Source organism: Pseudonaja textilis, chromosome 2 (assembly GCF_049901715.1).
Source record: "Pseudonaja textilis isolate UNSWEBS1 chromosome 2, rPseTex1.2, whole genome shotgun sequence".
Lineage (NCBI taxonomy): Eukaryota > Metazoa > Chordata > Lepidosauria > Squamata > Elapidae > Pseudonaja > Pseudonaja textilis.
Window position 1 is genome coordinate 15,254,322 of NC_141991.1, and position 12,662 is coordinate 15,266,983.

General features: G+C 45.2%; 1 protein-coding gene across 1 annotated transcript in view; it reads right to left on the reverse strand.

The window, feature by feature from the left end:
• AIF1 (allograft inflammatory factor 1) overlaps positions 1–8,679 on the reverse strand; it is a 27,880-nt gene extending 19,201 nt beyond the window's left edge. The window contains exons 1-2 of the mRNA XM_026720087.2: positions 8,354–8,679; positions 1,339–1,400 (exon numbers count right to left, since the gene is read on the reverse strand). Coding sequence (XP_026575872.1) covers positions 1,339–1,400; positions 8,354–8,366 — 75 coding nt within the window. The 5' untranslated portion in view covers positions 8,367–8,679. The remainder of the gene's footprint in view (positions 1–1,338; positions 1,401–8,353) is intronic.
• Between the last annotated feature and the right edge of the window lie 3,983 nt (positions 8,680–12,662).

Sequence of the window (12,662 nt, forward strand, 5' to 3'; positions counted from 1 at the left end):
GTAGACCATGGAAGTTGAGATTTTAACAAGAGGGCTTCTTGGTTTGTAATCTGTTATTTGAATCTCTCTGCTCATGTATTTACTAATGGGATTATTTCACCAGTAATTGAAATGCAATATGGGACCTAAGGATGACCTTCATTTCCCCTACGTTTTAATCCAACGCTGCAACTTTTGACATAAGATAACCAGATGAAATCCATAGTATGTGGTTTGCTGGACTTTAGAAAAAATAGGTTATCTCCAGATCATATCCTGTGTGTTTGTGTGTCAATCAATCCATAAATATGAAACTGATATAAGAATCTGTACCTGAGCTTGCTGAAGTGATATAGCAATGTGGTAAATATGTAGACATACAGTAAAATTGGAGTAAGTCAAATATAGTGCAGATTGGCAGAAAGTAGGCAAAAATCTAATTTTTGTTTGTTGATTGGAACTTCTTAATTATGGCCCTGTTTAGTGGATAAGAATGCTTCAATACGTATCACCAGGATAAAACAGAGTATTGAAAGATGGATGAAAATAACCTTAAATGTGTGTGGAAGAACTAATGCAATAAAAATGAATTTTGCATCAAGACTGATATGTATTTATTTTGGGAGCAGAATATGTTTGGACTGGACCAAAGTCTTGCAGGGAGCTTCAGTGGCTAAGTGAGAGGATTAGAACTCAGGCCTTCTCACTCCTAGTTTAAAACCTTCTCCACTAGACCTTGGGCCAATCCCCTGTCTCAGCCAAAAATCACTTTCATGTCTGAGAATAGACTTGAACCTGGCCTGACTCACAATTCCTATGTTTGTAGCATATTTCACCATTGTTAATCAAGGATATTACTCAATTAACTTCGTTTCCTGGGTTTACATACTGTACATGAATTGTTCAGGCAATGTGGGCATCTCTCAAGAGGTTCAAAAACTGTTTTTCAACCGTGGCAAATCTCTATGGAGATTCTCAGTCATGGTTTTCCCAAAGGTGTTTTTTTCAAGAGGCAACTGGACTTTCTGTTTTTTCTTTGAAGACGTTTCGCTTCTCAACCAAGACGCTTTTTCAGCTCTGACTGGATGGTGGATAAATCCTTCCATTCCCCACCATCCAGTCAGAGCTGAAGAAGCTTCTTGGTGGAGAAGCGAAATATCTTCAAAGAAAAATCAGAAAGTCCAGTCGCCTCATGGAAAAAAAGCACCTTTGGATCAACCTTGGCAACTTTAAGACATGTGGACTTCAACTCCCAGAATTCCCCAGCCAGCTCGAAATCCACAGTTGTCAGGGTTGAGAAACACTGCTGAAAAATGATTGGTGGATAGCGCAGGGTGTAAACACAAACTTGAGCCTTACCTTGTTGAGGGAATCTAACAATTCTTCCTGCTGAACCTTCAATGCCCCATAGGCCTTTCCTCCTAAGGGAAGGAGAAAACATTAACAGCCATATAAAATTGTTCACATATCTGTGCTTTCCTTCCCACATGTTCCTCTGGGCCTTATCCAGTATTTACAGTTCCTCTTTAAGTGGCAGTTTCTTGATGAGAAAAGGGGTGAGATGTTCCTCTCTTTGGGTTTTGCTTTTCTGTAGATCTTGGGCAATCAAAGAGGAACTAAACCAAATATTCTGACTCAGTGTTTTTTTTCCTGTCGATCCTCTCCGCTCCCTCACCCGTAACAACAAAGAGGAAAAGGGAAAGCTGAAAACAGCCACAGGTCGTCCTCAGCTTACGACCACAATTGAGCCCCAATTTTTTTTGGTGATTAAGTGAGACATTTGTTCAATGTGTTTTGTCACGTTTTACAACATTTCTTGCTCCAGTTGTTCAATCAGCCGGTTCTCCAGTCAGTAACATGGTGGTTAAACGAATCAGGCTTTTCCCCATGGATTTTCCTTGTCAGAAGATCGCAAAAAACAGGTCACATGGGGCCACGGGGCCCAGCAACCATCATAAATATGAACCAGTTGTCAAGCATTTGATCGCATGACCATGTGGATGCCGCAAAGGTTGTCACTGTGAAAAATAGTCGTAAGTCACTGGATTCAGTGCTGTTTTAACTTTGAATGGTCACTAAACAAACTGTTGTGAGCCGAGAACTACCTGGATTGTGATAAGATTCCTAAGAGGTCCGTAAGGGGCGTGCATAAGTGCACCATCGTGCCTTCCGTCCCTGTCCTATTGTCCCCATTTAATCGTACCTATTTTCTGTATTCTTACTCATGTTTATACTTATACCTATTATCTTGTAAGCGATTGACAAATCAAATAAATAAATAAAATAAAGAGACTATGGCTACAGTGGAAAAGTTGACATTGCAATGTTGGCCAGGGAAGGAAAAAATGGGTATTTGGGTTTTTGCAAAAAAAAATAATGCATCTGCTTTTTCTTTTTCTTTTGTGTGAGAATGACAAACTTCCACATTCACGAGTAATTTTTGTTGTTTCAAAATATCTGTCCACAATAAGAAAGAAGGTAGAGGTGGCCGGCATGGCCGTCGGTCTTTAAAGCAGAGATGGTATTCGGCAGGTTCTGACCAGTTCTGGAGAACCGGTAGCGGAAATTTTGAGTAGTTTTGAGAACCAGCAAAAATCACCTCTGACTGGAGATTTTATAGAATCCTTCCCTTGCCACGCCCACCAAGCCACGCCCACAGAACCGGTAGTAAAAATATTTGAATTCCCACCACTGCCTTAAAGGTAGACCAGATGAGAAAATCAACCCTGCGTACTCATACTACCTCCCTTGTGAGATTAGATCAACAGAATCTGGCAAGTCTGAAAGCACATCTTTCTCCCTTTACCTTTGTAACCCAAGAAACTAAGGGAAATCTCTTCTGAAACGGAACGGGATAACTTGCCTGAGCTAATTTGCCGCAGCCAACTCGGCCCAGGGCCACTCGCCGTTGGACAATTCAACAATTCAATTTAACGATTTAAAATAATTTAAAAATATTTTAAGTTTTGTCATTCACATTTAATTTTGTCCCTCCTTTGGTGTCCTTTCTTTAATTAAAACTATCTTCCCAAGAAGATAGGCTCAAGATCCAGATGGATCTTGACAGACTAGAACACTGGGCTGTATCTAACAAAATGAAATTCAATGTAGAGAAAAGTAAAGTCCTACACTTAGGCAAGAAAAACCAAAAGTGCACATATAGACTGGGTGAAATCAGGCTCAACAGCAGTAACTGTGAGAGGGATCTTGGTGTCTTAGTGGACAACCAGCTAAATATGAGCCAGCAGTGTACAGCCGCCACCAAAAAGGCTAATGCAATCCTAAGTTGCATTAACAGAGGGATACAATCAAGATCAAGGGAGGTACTAATACCACTCTATAAAGTCTTAGTAAGACCACGCCTAGAATACTGCATCCAGTTTTGGTCACCACATTATGAAAAAGATGTTGAGACTCTAGAAAAAGTACAGAGAAGAGCAACCAGGATGATTAGGGGACTGGAGACTAAGGCATATGAAGAACGGTTGCAGGTACTGGGCCTGGCTAGTCTAGTGAAGAGAAGGACCAGGGGAGACAGGAGAACCATCTTCCAATATTTGAGGGGCTGCCACAGAGAGGAAGGGGTCAAGCTATTTTCTAAAGCTCCTGTAGGCCAGACAAGGAATAATGGATGGAAACTGAACAAGGAGAGATTCAACCTGGAAATAAAGAGAAACTTTCTGACAGTGAGAACAATCAACCAATGGAACAGCTTTGTCTTCAGAAGTTGTGGGAGCGCCATCACTTGAGACCTTCAAGAAGAGATTGGACTGCCATTTGTCAGAAATCGTGTAGGGTCTCCCACTTGGGCAGGGGTTGGACTAGATGACCTATAAGGTCCCTTCCAACTCTGATTATCTGTTATCTGTTAATTATTCTGCTCCACCATTTCTTCGATATTAGCGTAACTCTTTTTCCACGGTGAGTTGTCCTGCAGCGAGTTGGCTGCAGAGAGTTGGCCATGGTGAGTTGGCTGTGGTGGGTTGTCCTAAACCTCTTCTGAAATATTTGCCCCACCCACATTGTTTTTCTTGGCTCAGCTGCCTCTTATCTGATTATTGCCTAGTGTTATGGCCTGTCAGCTGCCGACCCCTCCAGCAGCCAAATCAGGTGAGGAGGCGGCATGAGAGTCAGGGCCAACAGCAAGGTAACCTGAGAGCTCCGAGGGGGAAGAGGGAATGGAGCTGTCAGAGAGAGAGAGAGAGAGAGAGGTAGACCCTGAGCCGTCTGTCAGCCCTCAGAAGGAGAGTCAACAGCCCCTAGGTCTGGAGGTGACTGATAAGGAAGAGGAGGAACAGCTGCGTCCAGTGCCTGATGTGCAGATGCGGAAGAGGCAGAGGAGAGGAGAGCAGGGGAAATCTGTGGGCTGATCCTTGGGATGGGAAGAGCCACTGCTGCTGGTGAAGCCTGAGCTAGATCTGAGAATAAAAGGAAGGGGGCAGAGATGAATAGATTGTGGTAGACAACTATTCATCTCCCTGCCGGACATAATTGTTAGCCTGCCGTGAGAGAGAGACATTTTGTGGGGGCTACTGGTGGTCCTAATAAAGAAATCATTGATTTAACTACAGAGATTTTGTTGTGTTTGGGGCGCTGGGTCAGAACACCTAGTCTCCTCCTCCTCCTCCTCTTCCTCCTCCCCCTCCCCCTCTCCCCTCCTCTTCTTCTCCTCCTCCTCCTCCTTCCTCCTTCTCCTCCTCCTCCTCTCCCTCCCCCCTCTTCCTCCTCTTCTCCTCCTCCTTCCTCCTCCTCCTTTTCCTCCTTCCTCCTTCCTCCTTCCTCCTCCTCCTTCTCCTTCTTCCTCCTCCTTCCTTCTTTCTCCTCCTTCTCCTCCTTCCTCCTTCCTCCTCCTCCTCCTCCTCCTCCTCCTTCCTCCTCCTTCTTCCTCCTTTCTCCTTCCTCCTCCTTCTCCTCCTCCTCCTCCTTCTCCTTCTCCTTCTCCTTCTCCCTCCTCCTCCTCCTCTCTCTCTCTCTCTCTCTCTCTCTCTTTCTCTGACATTCTCACAGATCATTACAGAGATTGCCCAGTGAGCCCTTGAGAGCCTCCAGACTGTTTAGAGGCAGAGTGGTATAACTTGCCATAGCCAACTCACTGTGGGACAACTCACTGCAGGACAGTTCAACAATTCAATTTAATTATTTACAAATAAATTTAAAAAGTGTTTGAATTTTTCTCATTCACATTTCATTTTGTCCCTCCTTTTGCATCCATTCCTTAAATGGTCTATTCCACCATTTCTTAGATATTAGTGTAACTCTTATCCAGCAGCGAGTTGTTCTGTGGCAAACTGGCCGTGGCAAACTCGGCATGGCAAGCTGGCGAGTTGGCTGTAGCAAATTCTCCTAGACCCATTTATGGCAGAGGGAAGCAACCTGATACAGGTATTCCTTGACTTACAACGGTTGGTTTAGTGATCATTCAAACTTACAAAGGCACTGGAAAAAAAAGTGACTTATGACGTTTTCACACGACCTTTTGAGCATCCCCATAGTCACATGATCCAAATTGGGATGCCTGGCAGCTGGTTCATATTTATGACGGTCGCAGTGTCATGTGATCCTCTTTTGCGACCTTCTGTCAGGCAGTCAATGGGGAAGCCGGGTTCACTTAACAACCCTGTTACTAACTTTACGCCTGTAGTGATTCACTTAACAACGGTGGCACGCAAAGTCGTAAAATAGTGCAAAGCTCACTCTTACTCACTCTTAGCTCATTGTCTCTCTTAGCAACAGAAATTTTGGGCTCAACTGTGGTCATAAATTGAGGACTAGCTGTACCTATCAGTATCCTTCCTTGAGCTGACATGCTGTAAAGCAAAATAAAAAAGGCCCTTCCTTCCTCCTTCCTTCCTTCCTTCCTTCCTTCCTTCCTTCCTTCCTTCCTTCCTTCCTTCCTTCCTTCCTTCCTGCCAATCCAATCCAATCCAATCCAATCCAATCCAATCCAATCCAATCCAATCCAATCCAATGAGGCTCTGTGCACAGACTTCTTCATGCTATTCTGAGCAAATTAAGGAAGTGCTGACTTTTATGTTTCATAACTTGAACGTAAATGCTGACAATTGGATTATTTGTTTTATTTCCAGTTTAGCTCATTCCAAATATTTAAATTCAGGCTTGACCCCTGGATGCTGGTGACACCAGCTGCAGGCCACTGCTGTTATTTTAATTCCTTTTCACTGGGTCAAACCTATTTCAGAACATCGCCTGCTTTACAGTCGAATATTCATTTTCAGCAATTGCCCCACCAACACTTGGTGATACCTTGAGCCTCCAGAAGGAAACTTGGAGAAAACACGATCTCTTTAGAGTGATGTCTTGGCCATCCACCTCATACAAATAATAAAAGGGAGAAGGCAAAGGCTAGAAACACGAGTTTTGCGCTAAGACAGAGACAGAAATTAGAGAACCGCCCCCCACAACCTGCAGGTAGCTAACTGAAAGTTGTGGGGTGTCCCTCTTCAGGGAGTGCCCCACCTTAAGAGCCTTAAGAGCCTCGGTGGTGCAGAGGTTAGAATGCAGTACTGCAGGCTGCTTCTGCTGCCTGCCGGCTGCCTACAATTTGGCAATTCAAATCTCAGCAGGCTCAAGGTCAACTCAGCCTTCCATCCTTCCCAAATTGGTAAAACGAGGACCCAGATTGTTGGGGGTTAATACACTGACTCTGTAAACCACTTAGATAGGGCTGTAAAGCTCTGTGAAGTGGTATATAAGTCTAATGGCGATTGTTTTTGCTATTCTTATTACCATTTTGTATTTTCTGTGGGATATGATCAGGGGCGGGCTGCTGGGGGTTCGCAGGGTTCGCAGGGGTTCTGGAGAGCCCCTAGCTAAGATTCTGTGCAGTTTGGACAACCCCCAAATCCAACATCCTGGCTAGCCCACCCACCCCACCATGCTCCTCTCAGAAGTCCCCATGCGGCCTATTTTGGATGCAGGTAAACACAAGGCATGCACGGAGGGTGAACGTGGGCCTTCCGGAAGTTCGGGAAGGCTGCAAATGGACCCGTTTCCGGCTTCCAGAGAGCCTCCGGAGCCCGGGGAGGCTGTTTTTGCCCTCCTGGAGGCTTGAGGAAAGCCTCCGGAGCCCGGGGAGGGCAAAAACTCCCTCCCGTCCACCTCATGGTACAGGAGGCCAACTAGGCCACGCCCACCATGGCCGTGCCTACCCGGCAATCGGGCAGAGGACTCTTTGCTAAAATTTTTGAAGCCCACCCTTGGATATGATTAGACACGAAATTAAAGAACAACCTACCCAAGGAGAGAATGAAATCTAAAAATAAGTCAACATGACAAAGTTAAGTTTCATTCTTGTCCTCGACTGCACCGTCTCCTGTTTGGTAGAAGCTGTTTGCTGACTTGCTGCCCCGCATCAGGCAGCCCCCTTATCATAAGGTTTCCTGTCTCCAGGACTACCCCAAAAAGTCAAGGTGACAGCCGCAACGGTGCCATTGAAGCTCTGTCGGTTGACATGTTGACTTTTTTGACCACATCCTACAGATGTCCCTACTTCCTGCTTTTCAAATTGGGATTGTCGTCATGCCTCGATCGGGAAACTTTGCCCAAGAGCTTGTTCTAACAGGATGTCATTGTCGGCTTATCAGCTGAGTTCCTAGCCAAACATTTAAAGATTCAGAATACAGCTGGAAGGGACCTTGGAGGTCTTCTAGTCCAACCCCGCTGCTCAAGCAGAAGATCCTACACCATGTTTGGACAAATGGCTGTCCAATCTCTTCTTAAAAACCTCCAGGGATGAAGCACCAAAACTTCTGAAGGCAAAGCTGTTCAGCTGGTTAATTGTTCTCACTTTTAGGAAGTTTCTCCTGAATTCCAGGTTGCTTCTCTCCTTGATTAGTTTCCAACCATTGTTTCTTGTCCTGCCCTCTGGTGCTTTGGAAAATAGGTTGAACCCCGCCCCCCCCATCTTCTTTGGGGCAGCCCCTCAAATCCTGGAAGACTGCTATCATGTCATCCCTAATTATCCAGCTCTCGCAAAACCGTTCTTCATATGTTTTAGTCTCCAGGCTTGCTTGCAAAATAATATCCGCTCATCAGATCAAGGAGGTGATAAGAACTCCGGTCCTTGCTCAGCTAAAGTTCTGCAGGCCATCTGGGAGCCCTCCTTACCTAGAAGCCTCTGGGGTATCCTGTTAGCCTCCTTTCACAACCCCAAGTTTTCTTCTCCCGTGGTCCTATTTGGGAAAACCTATCCCAATTCTCTTTTCACCCTGTCTTTGGTGTCTTCCACTCCCACCTTCTCCTCTTAGGTCCCTCTTACTGTGACTAATTTCCCAATGCTACTCTCTTTCTCAACTCCGAGTTGCAAGAGGCTCCGTGTTGCTTCCCTAAAGACACGAACCCAAACAGCTGGTACCTTGTGGATTCATTGGTTCGCTCGCGCCTTTGCCTTGTCTTCCAAGCGGTCGCCCCTCCGGATTCCGACACACGGCTCAGCACTGCCACTCCACTCTGTGTTCCTCTACTCAAGTGTCCTCTTTGTATAGACAGCGCAGTAACGCAAGCGTGTATGTATGTATGAAGTGGCCACTTCCTTTTTTTCTTCTGCTCAGAGAAACCACAGTTCATTGGCGCGCACCCGTTGCATGGGTAGAAGAAGAGAGCTTAACGTTTCGGGAAGCCTCGTGCTGCAGAGAACCGTGTGTGTATGTGTGTGTGTGCATCTGTGGGGTGAGGGGCGGGGAGGCTGGAAATGACAGGCCCACCCTTTGTGCTGAGGGAGCAGGTGGAAACTCAAGGCAAAGCTGGGGCGAAGGAGGGTTGAGGGAGAGAAGGGGGGCAACGCTCCCAGCAGCTGCTAAGCTTAACTTCAGATTTGAAGCATCTCAAGTTATTGTGGTGTGGAAATATGCGTCGGCTCATGGTTAGCCACTGCTTCAGGGTGGGGAGAACTGCACTGGATGTCTAAAAGTCAGAGTTCATCACTCCCCATCCCCACCCCCAGCCCAAATGGCCCGTGGAGCTCTGACAAAAGATGATAACAAATTGATGCATTTTTTCCGCTGTTTTGAGTTTCACTCATTTTAAAGTAGATTGGAATAGTTTTAAGTATGAGAAAGGGAGCCAAAGGCCTCCCTGTGGCAAGATACAGGTAGTTCTCAGCTTACAATAGTTCCTTTAGTGACAGTTCGCAATTAGAAAGGCATTGAAAAAAGTGGCTTATAACCAGTTTTCACACTTATGACCAGAGGTGGTATTCAGCAGGTTTGGGCCAGTTTTGGAGACAGCGGACATTTTGAGTCATTCGGAGAATCCCACCTCTGACTGGTCCTGTCAACCCCATCTATTCTCTGCCTCCTGAGTCCCAGCTGATCGGCTGGGTCTTCTTTTGTTGCCCTGCACAGGAGAACGGAACTGGAAAGCAGGTTAGTGGGGTGGGGAGGGAATGGGGATTTTACAGTATCCTTCCCCTACCATGCCCACCAAGCCACGCCCACCAAGCCACACCACACCCACCAAGCCACACCCACAGAACCGGTAGTAAAAAAAAAATTGAATCCCACCAGTGCTTACAACCATTGCAGCATCCCCATAGTCATGTGATCAAAATTCAGACGCTTGGCCACTAGTTCATATTTATGACGGTTGTTGTGTCCAGAGCTCAGATGATCACCTTTTGTGCCCTCTGACAGGAAAAGTCAATGGGGGAGCCAGGTTCACTTCACAGCTGTAGTGTTACTAGCCTCACAGTGTTACTAGCTTCACAGCTGCAGTGATTCACTTTTACAACGGTGACACGAAAGAGTGTAAGATGGGGCAAAATTCACTTAGCAACTGTCTTGCCTAGCGACAGAAATTTTGGGATCGATTGTGGCCTAAGCTGAGGGACTGCCAGTATTCCTGTTTTCCTAACCCAGCTCCCATTTATTAATGTATGAATTAAATTAATATGACAGTACATCTCAAGGAAAGCGACTCTGGGTGGCATGTAACAATCCAATAAAAGAATGTAAATATAAATAATTGTTACCTAAAACTATTTTATATACATATACATATACAGTGCATACATACACACACACACACGTGCGCACACACACACACAAGCACACATATTAAAAATATTAAGAACTATGGGGGAAAAGCAGTATTAAAGAAAGGAAGAAAAATAACAGATGTCAATAACAATGTAGCCGGCTTATATTCACTTCTCCTTGGGTTCTCCAGGTCTGCTGGCCTAACCAGCTCTTTGGGGACCTTCAAAAGTTCAGAAGTGATGAGGCTGACTTCTTAGAAGTGTTGGAGAAGCCCGGCAGATGAAATAAAAATAATTGAATTTAAAAAGAATCATCCTGAAAACCATTTCAAAGGCTTGTAAGATACTCATGATGCTCCAGACGAGTTATTTCTGGTTTGCTTACTAAATCGTCCTAAAATTAGATTTGGGGTTAGGTTTTGATCTAGGGGTGTTTGGTGGACTTTTGCCCAAAGGGTCTTCAAACTTGGCAAGTTTAAGTTGACTTGTGGACTTCAACTCCCAGAATTCCTGAGCTGACATGACTGGAGGAGGAATTCTGGGAGTTGAAGTCCACAAGTCTTAAAGCTGTCAAGTTTGAAGACCTCCTGATCTAGGGATTGTAGACTTTTGCTACTTTTCCAGTTTACAGAGATTTAGAATAGAATAGAATAACAGAGTTGGAAGGGATCTTGGAGGTCTTCTAGTCTAACCCCCTGCTTAGGCAGGAAACCCTTCACAACTTCAGACAAAGGGTTATCCAATCTCTTCTTAAAAGCTTCCACTATTGGAGCATTTACAACTTCTGGAGGCAGGTTGTTCCACTGATTAATTGTTCCAACTGTCAGGAAATGTCTCCTTAGTTCTAAGTTGACTCTCTCCTTGATTAGTTTCCACTCATTGCTTCTTGTCCTGCGCTCAGGTGCTTTGGAGAAGAGCTTGACTCCCTCTCCTTTGTGGCAGCCCCTGAGATATTGGAAGACTGCTGTCATGTCTCCCCTAGTCCTTCTTTTCATCAGACTAGACATAACCAGTTCCAGCAACCGTTCTTTATATGTTTTAGCCTCCAGTCCCCGAATCATCTTTGTTGCTCTTCTCTGCACTCTTTCTAGAGTCTTCACATCTTTTTTACATCATGGTAACCAAAACTGGATGCCGTATTTCATGTGTGGCCTTAGCAAGGCATTATAAAGTGGTATTAACACTTCACGTGATCTTGATTTTATCCCCTCTGTTTATGCAGCCTAGCACTGCATTGGCTTTTTTGGCAGCTGCTGCACATATTTATATGGTTGTCCACTAGGACTCCGGGATCCCTCTCACAGTTACCACTATTGAGCAAAGGTACCACCTATACTGTACCTGTGCATTTGGTTTTTCTTGCCTAAATGTAGAACCTTACCTTTTTCACCACTGAATTTCATGTTGTTAGATAATGCCCAATGTTCAAGTCAGTCAAGATCCTTCTGTATCTTAAGCCTATCTTATTTATTTATTTGATTTGTCAATAACTTACAAGATAATAGGTGTAAGTATAAACATGAGTAAGAATACAGGAAGTAGGTACGAATAAATAGGGACAATAGGACAGGGACGGTAGGCACGACGGTGCACTTATGCATGCCTGGAATGTTGGCTATTCCTGCCAGCTTGGGGGTCATCTGCAAATTGAATGAGTTCCCCATCTATCCCCTTGTCCAAATCATTGGTTGGTGTTGCCAATCTTTACACTGAAAGACGGAGATATTTTCTCCAGCAGCATCCAGGAAGCAACGGGGAATCTGTTCTCCGATTCTGAATGAGCCACCAAGCAGTGCATACATCCAAGCTGTAAACTCTCAGCACCATCACAAGGATCTCCACCCCTTCCCCTGACCTCTGCTGTGGAGAGGGAATCCATGTGCAGCTGTTACCCAGCATGTGGATACTGACATGTGCTCTTTGGTTAAGGGCTGGGCAGCACAGCTATGCTTATTGCCTGTTTTGGGGCCTTTGAGTCAGTCTTGACTCTTGGTGACTTGCCTGGATAAGTCCCTGCGGTTTTCTTGGCGTGATTTTATGCTTGATTGGCCCAAGGTCACCCAGCTGGCGGAAGGTTGGACTAAAACTCAGGGTTTCTCGATCCCTAGCCTGGCGCCTTAACCACTACGCCAAATTGTGTCAGCTCTGCCTGATTTGGCTTAGCGCCTCACAGGCATCCTGCCATCAAAAGAAAAAGGAGGGGTGGGGGGGGAGGATCAAAGGAGGAAGAAAAGGGAAAGGATGAAAGAGCAGTAAAGCTTTGTGTGTATGTGATAGGAAATTAGGAGCGGGGAATGACAGGTGAGAAGGACCAGAGCAGCTGGATCCTGTTTGTGCCAGCAACCCAAGGCCAGGCACCCTGAGAAATATGCAGATTACCCCCAAACACCTCAGAGTTCTCAAAACATTTTGGCGAGCTCCAGTTGGCTGGAAATGGACTGGTCATAGGAAGAGGATGGGCTGGGGCCAAATCTATTCCTTATTTTTTGTATCTAGCGAGCATGTGAGATTTCAGAGCTGGCTTGACTTTACTGCAACCTTAGTAAAAGAACCCTTTGCTTGAACCAAATGGTATCGCGGGCTTTTCTTTCTTAAGAGATTGGATTGGGGCAGATCTGACAAACTGTCTCTCTTGTACTTCACCTACCAGGAGTTTAATAGTAGTCCTATTCAGGAAGAACCCTGCAAA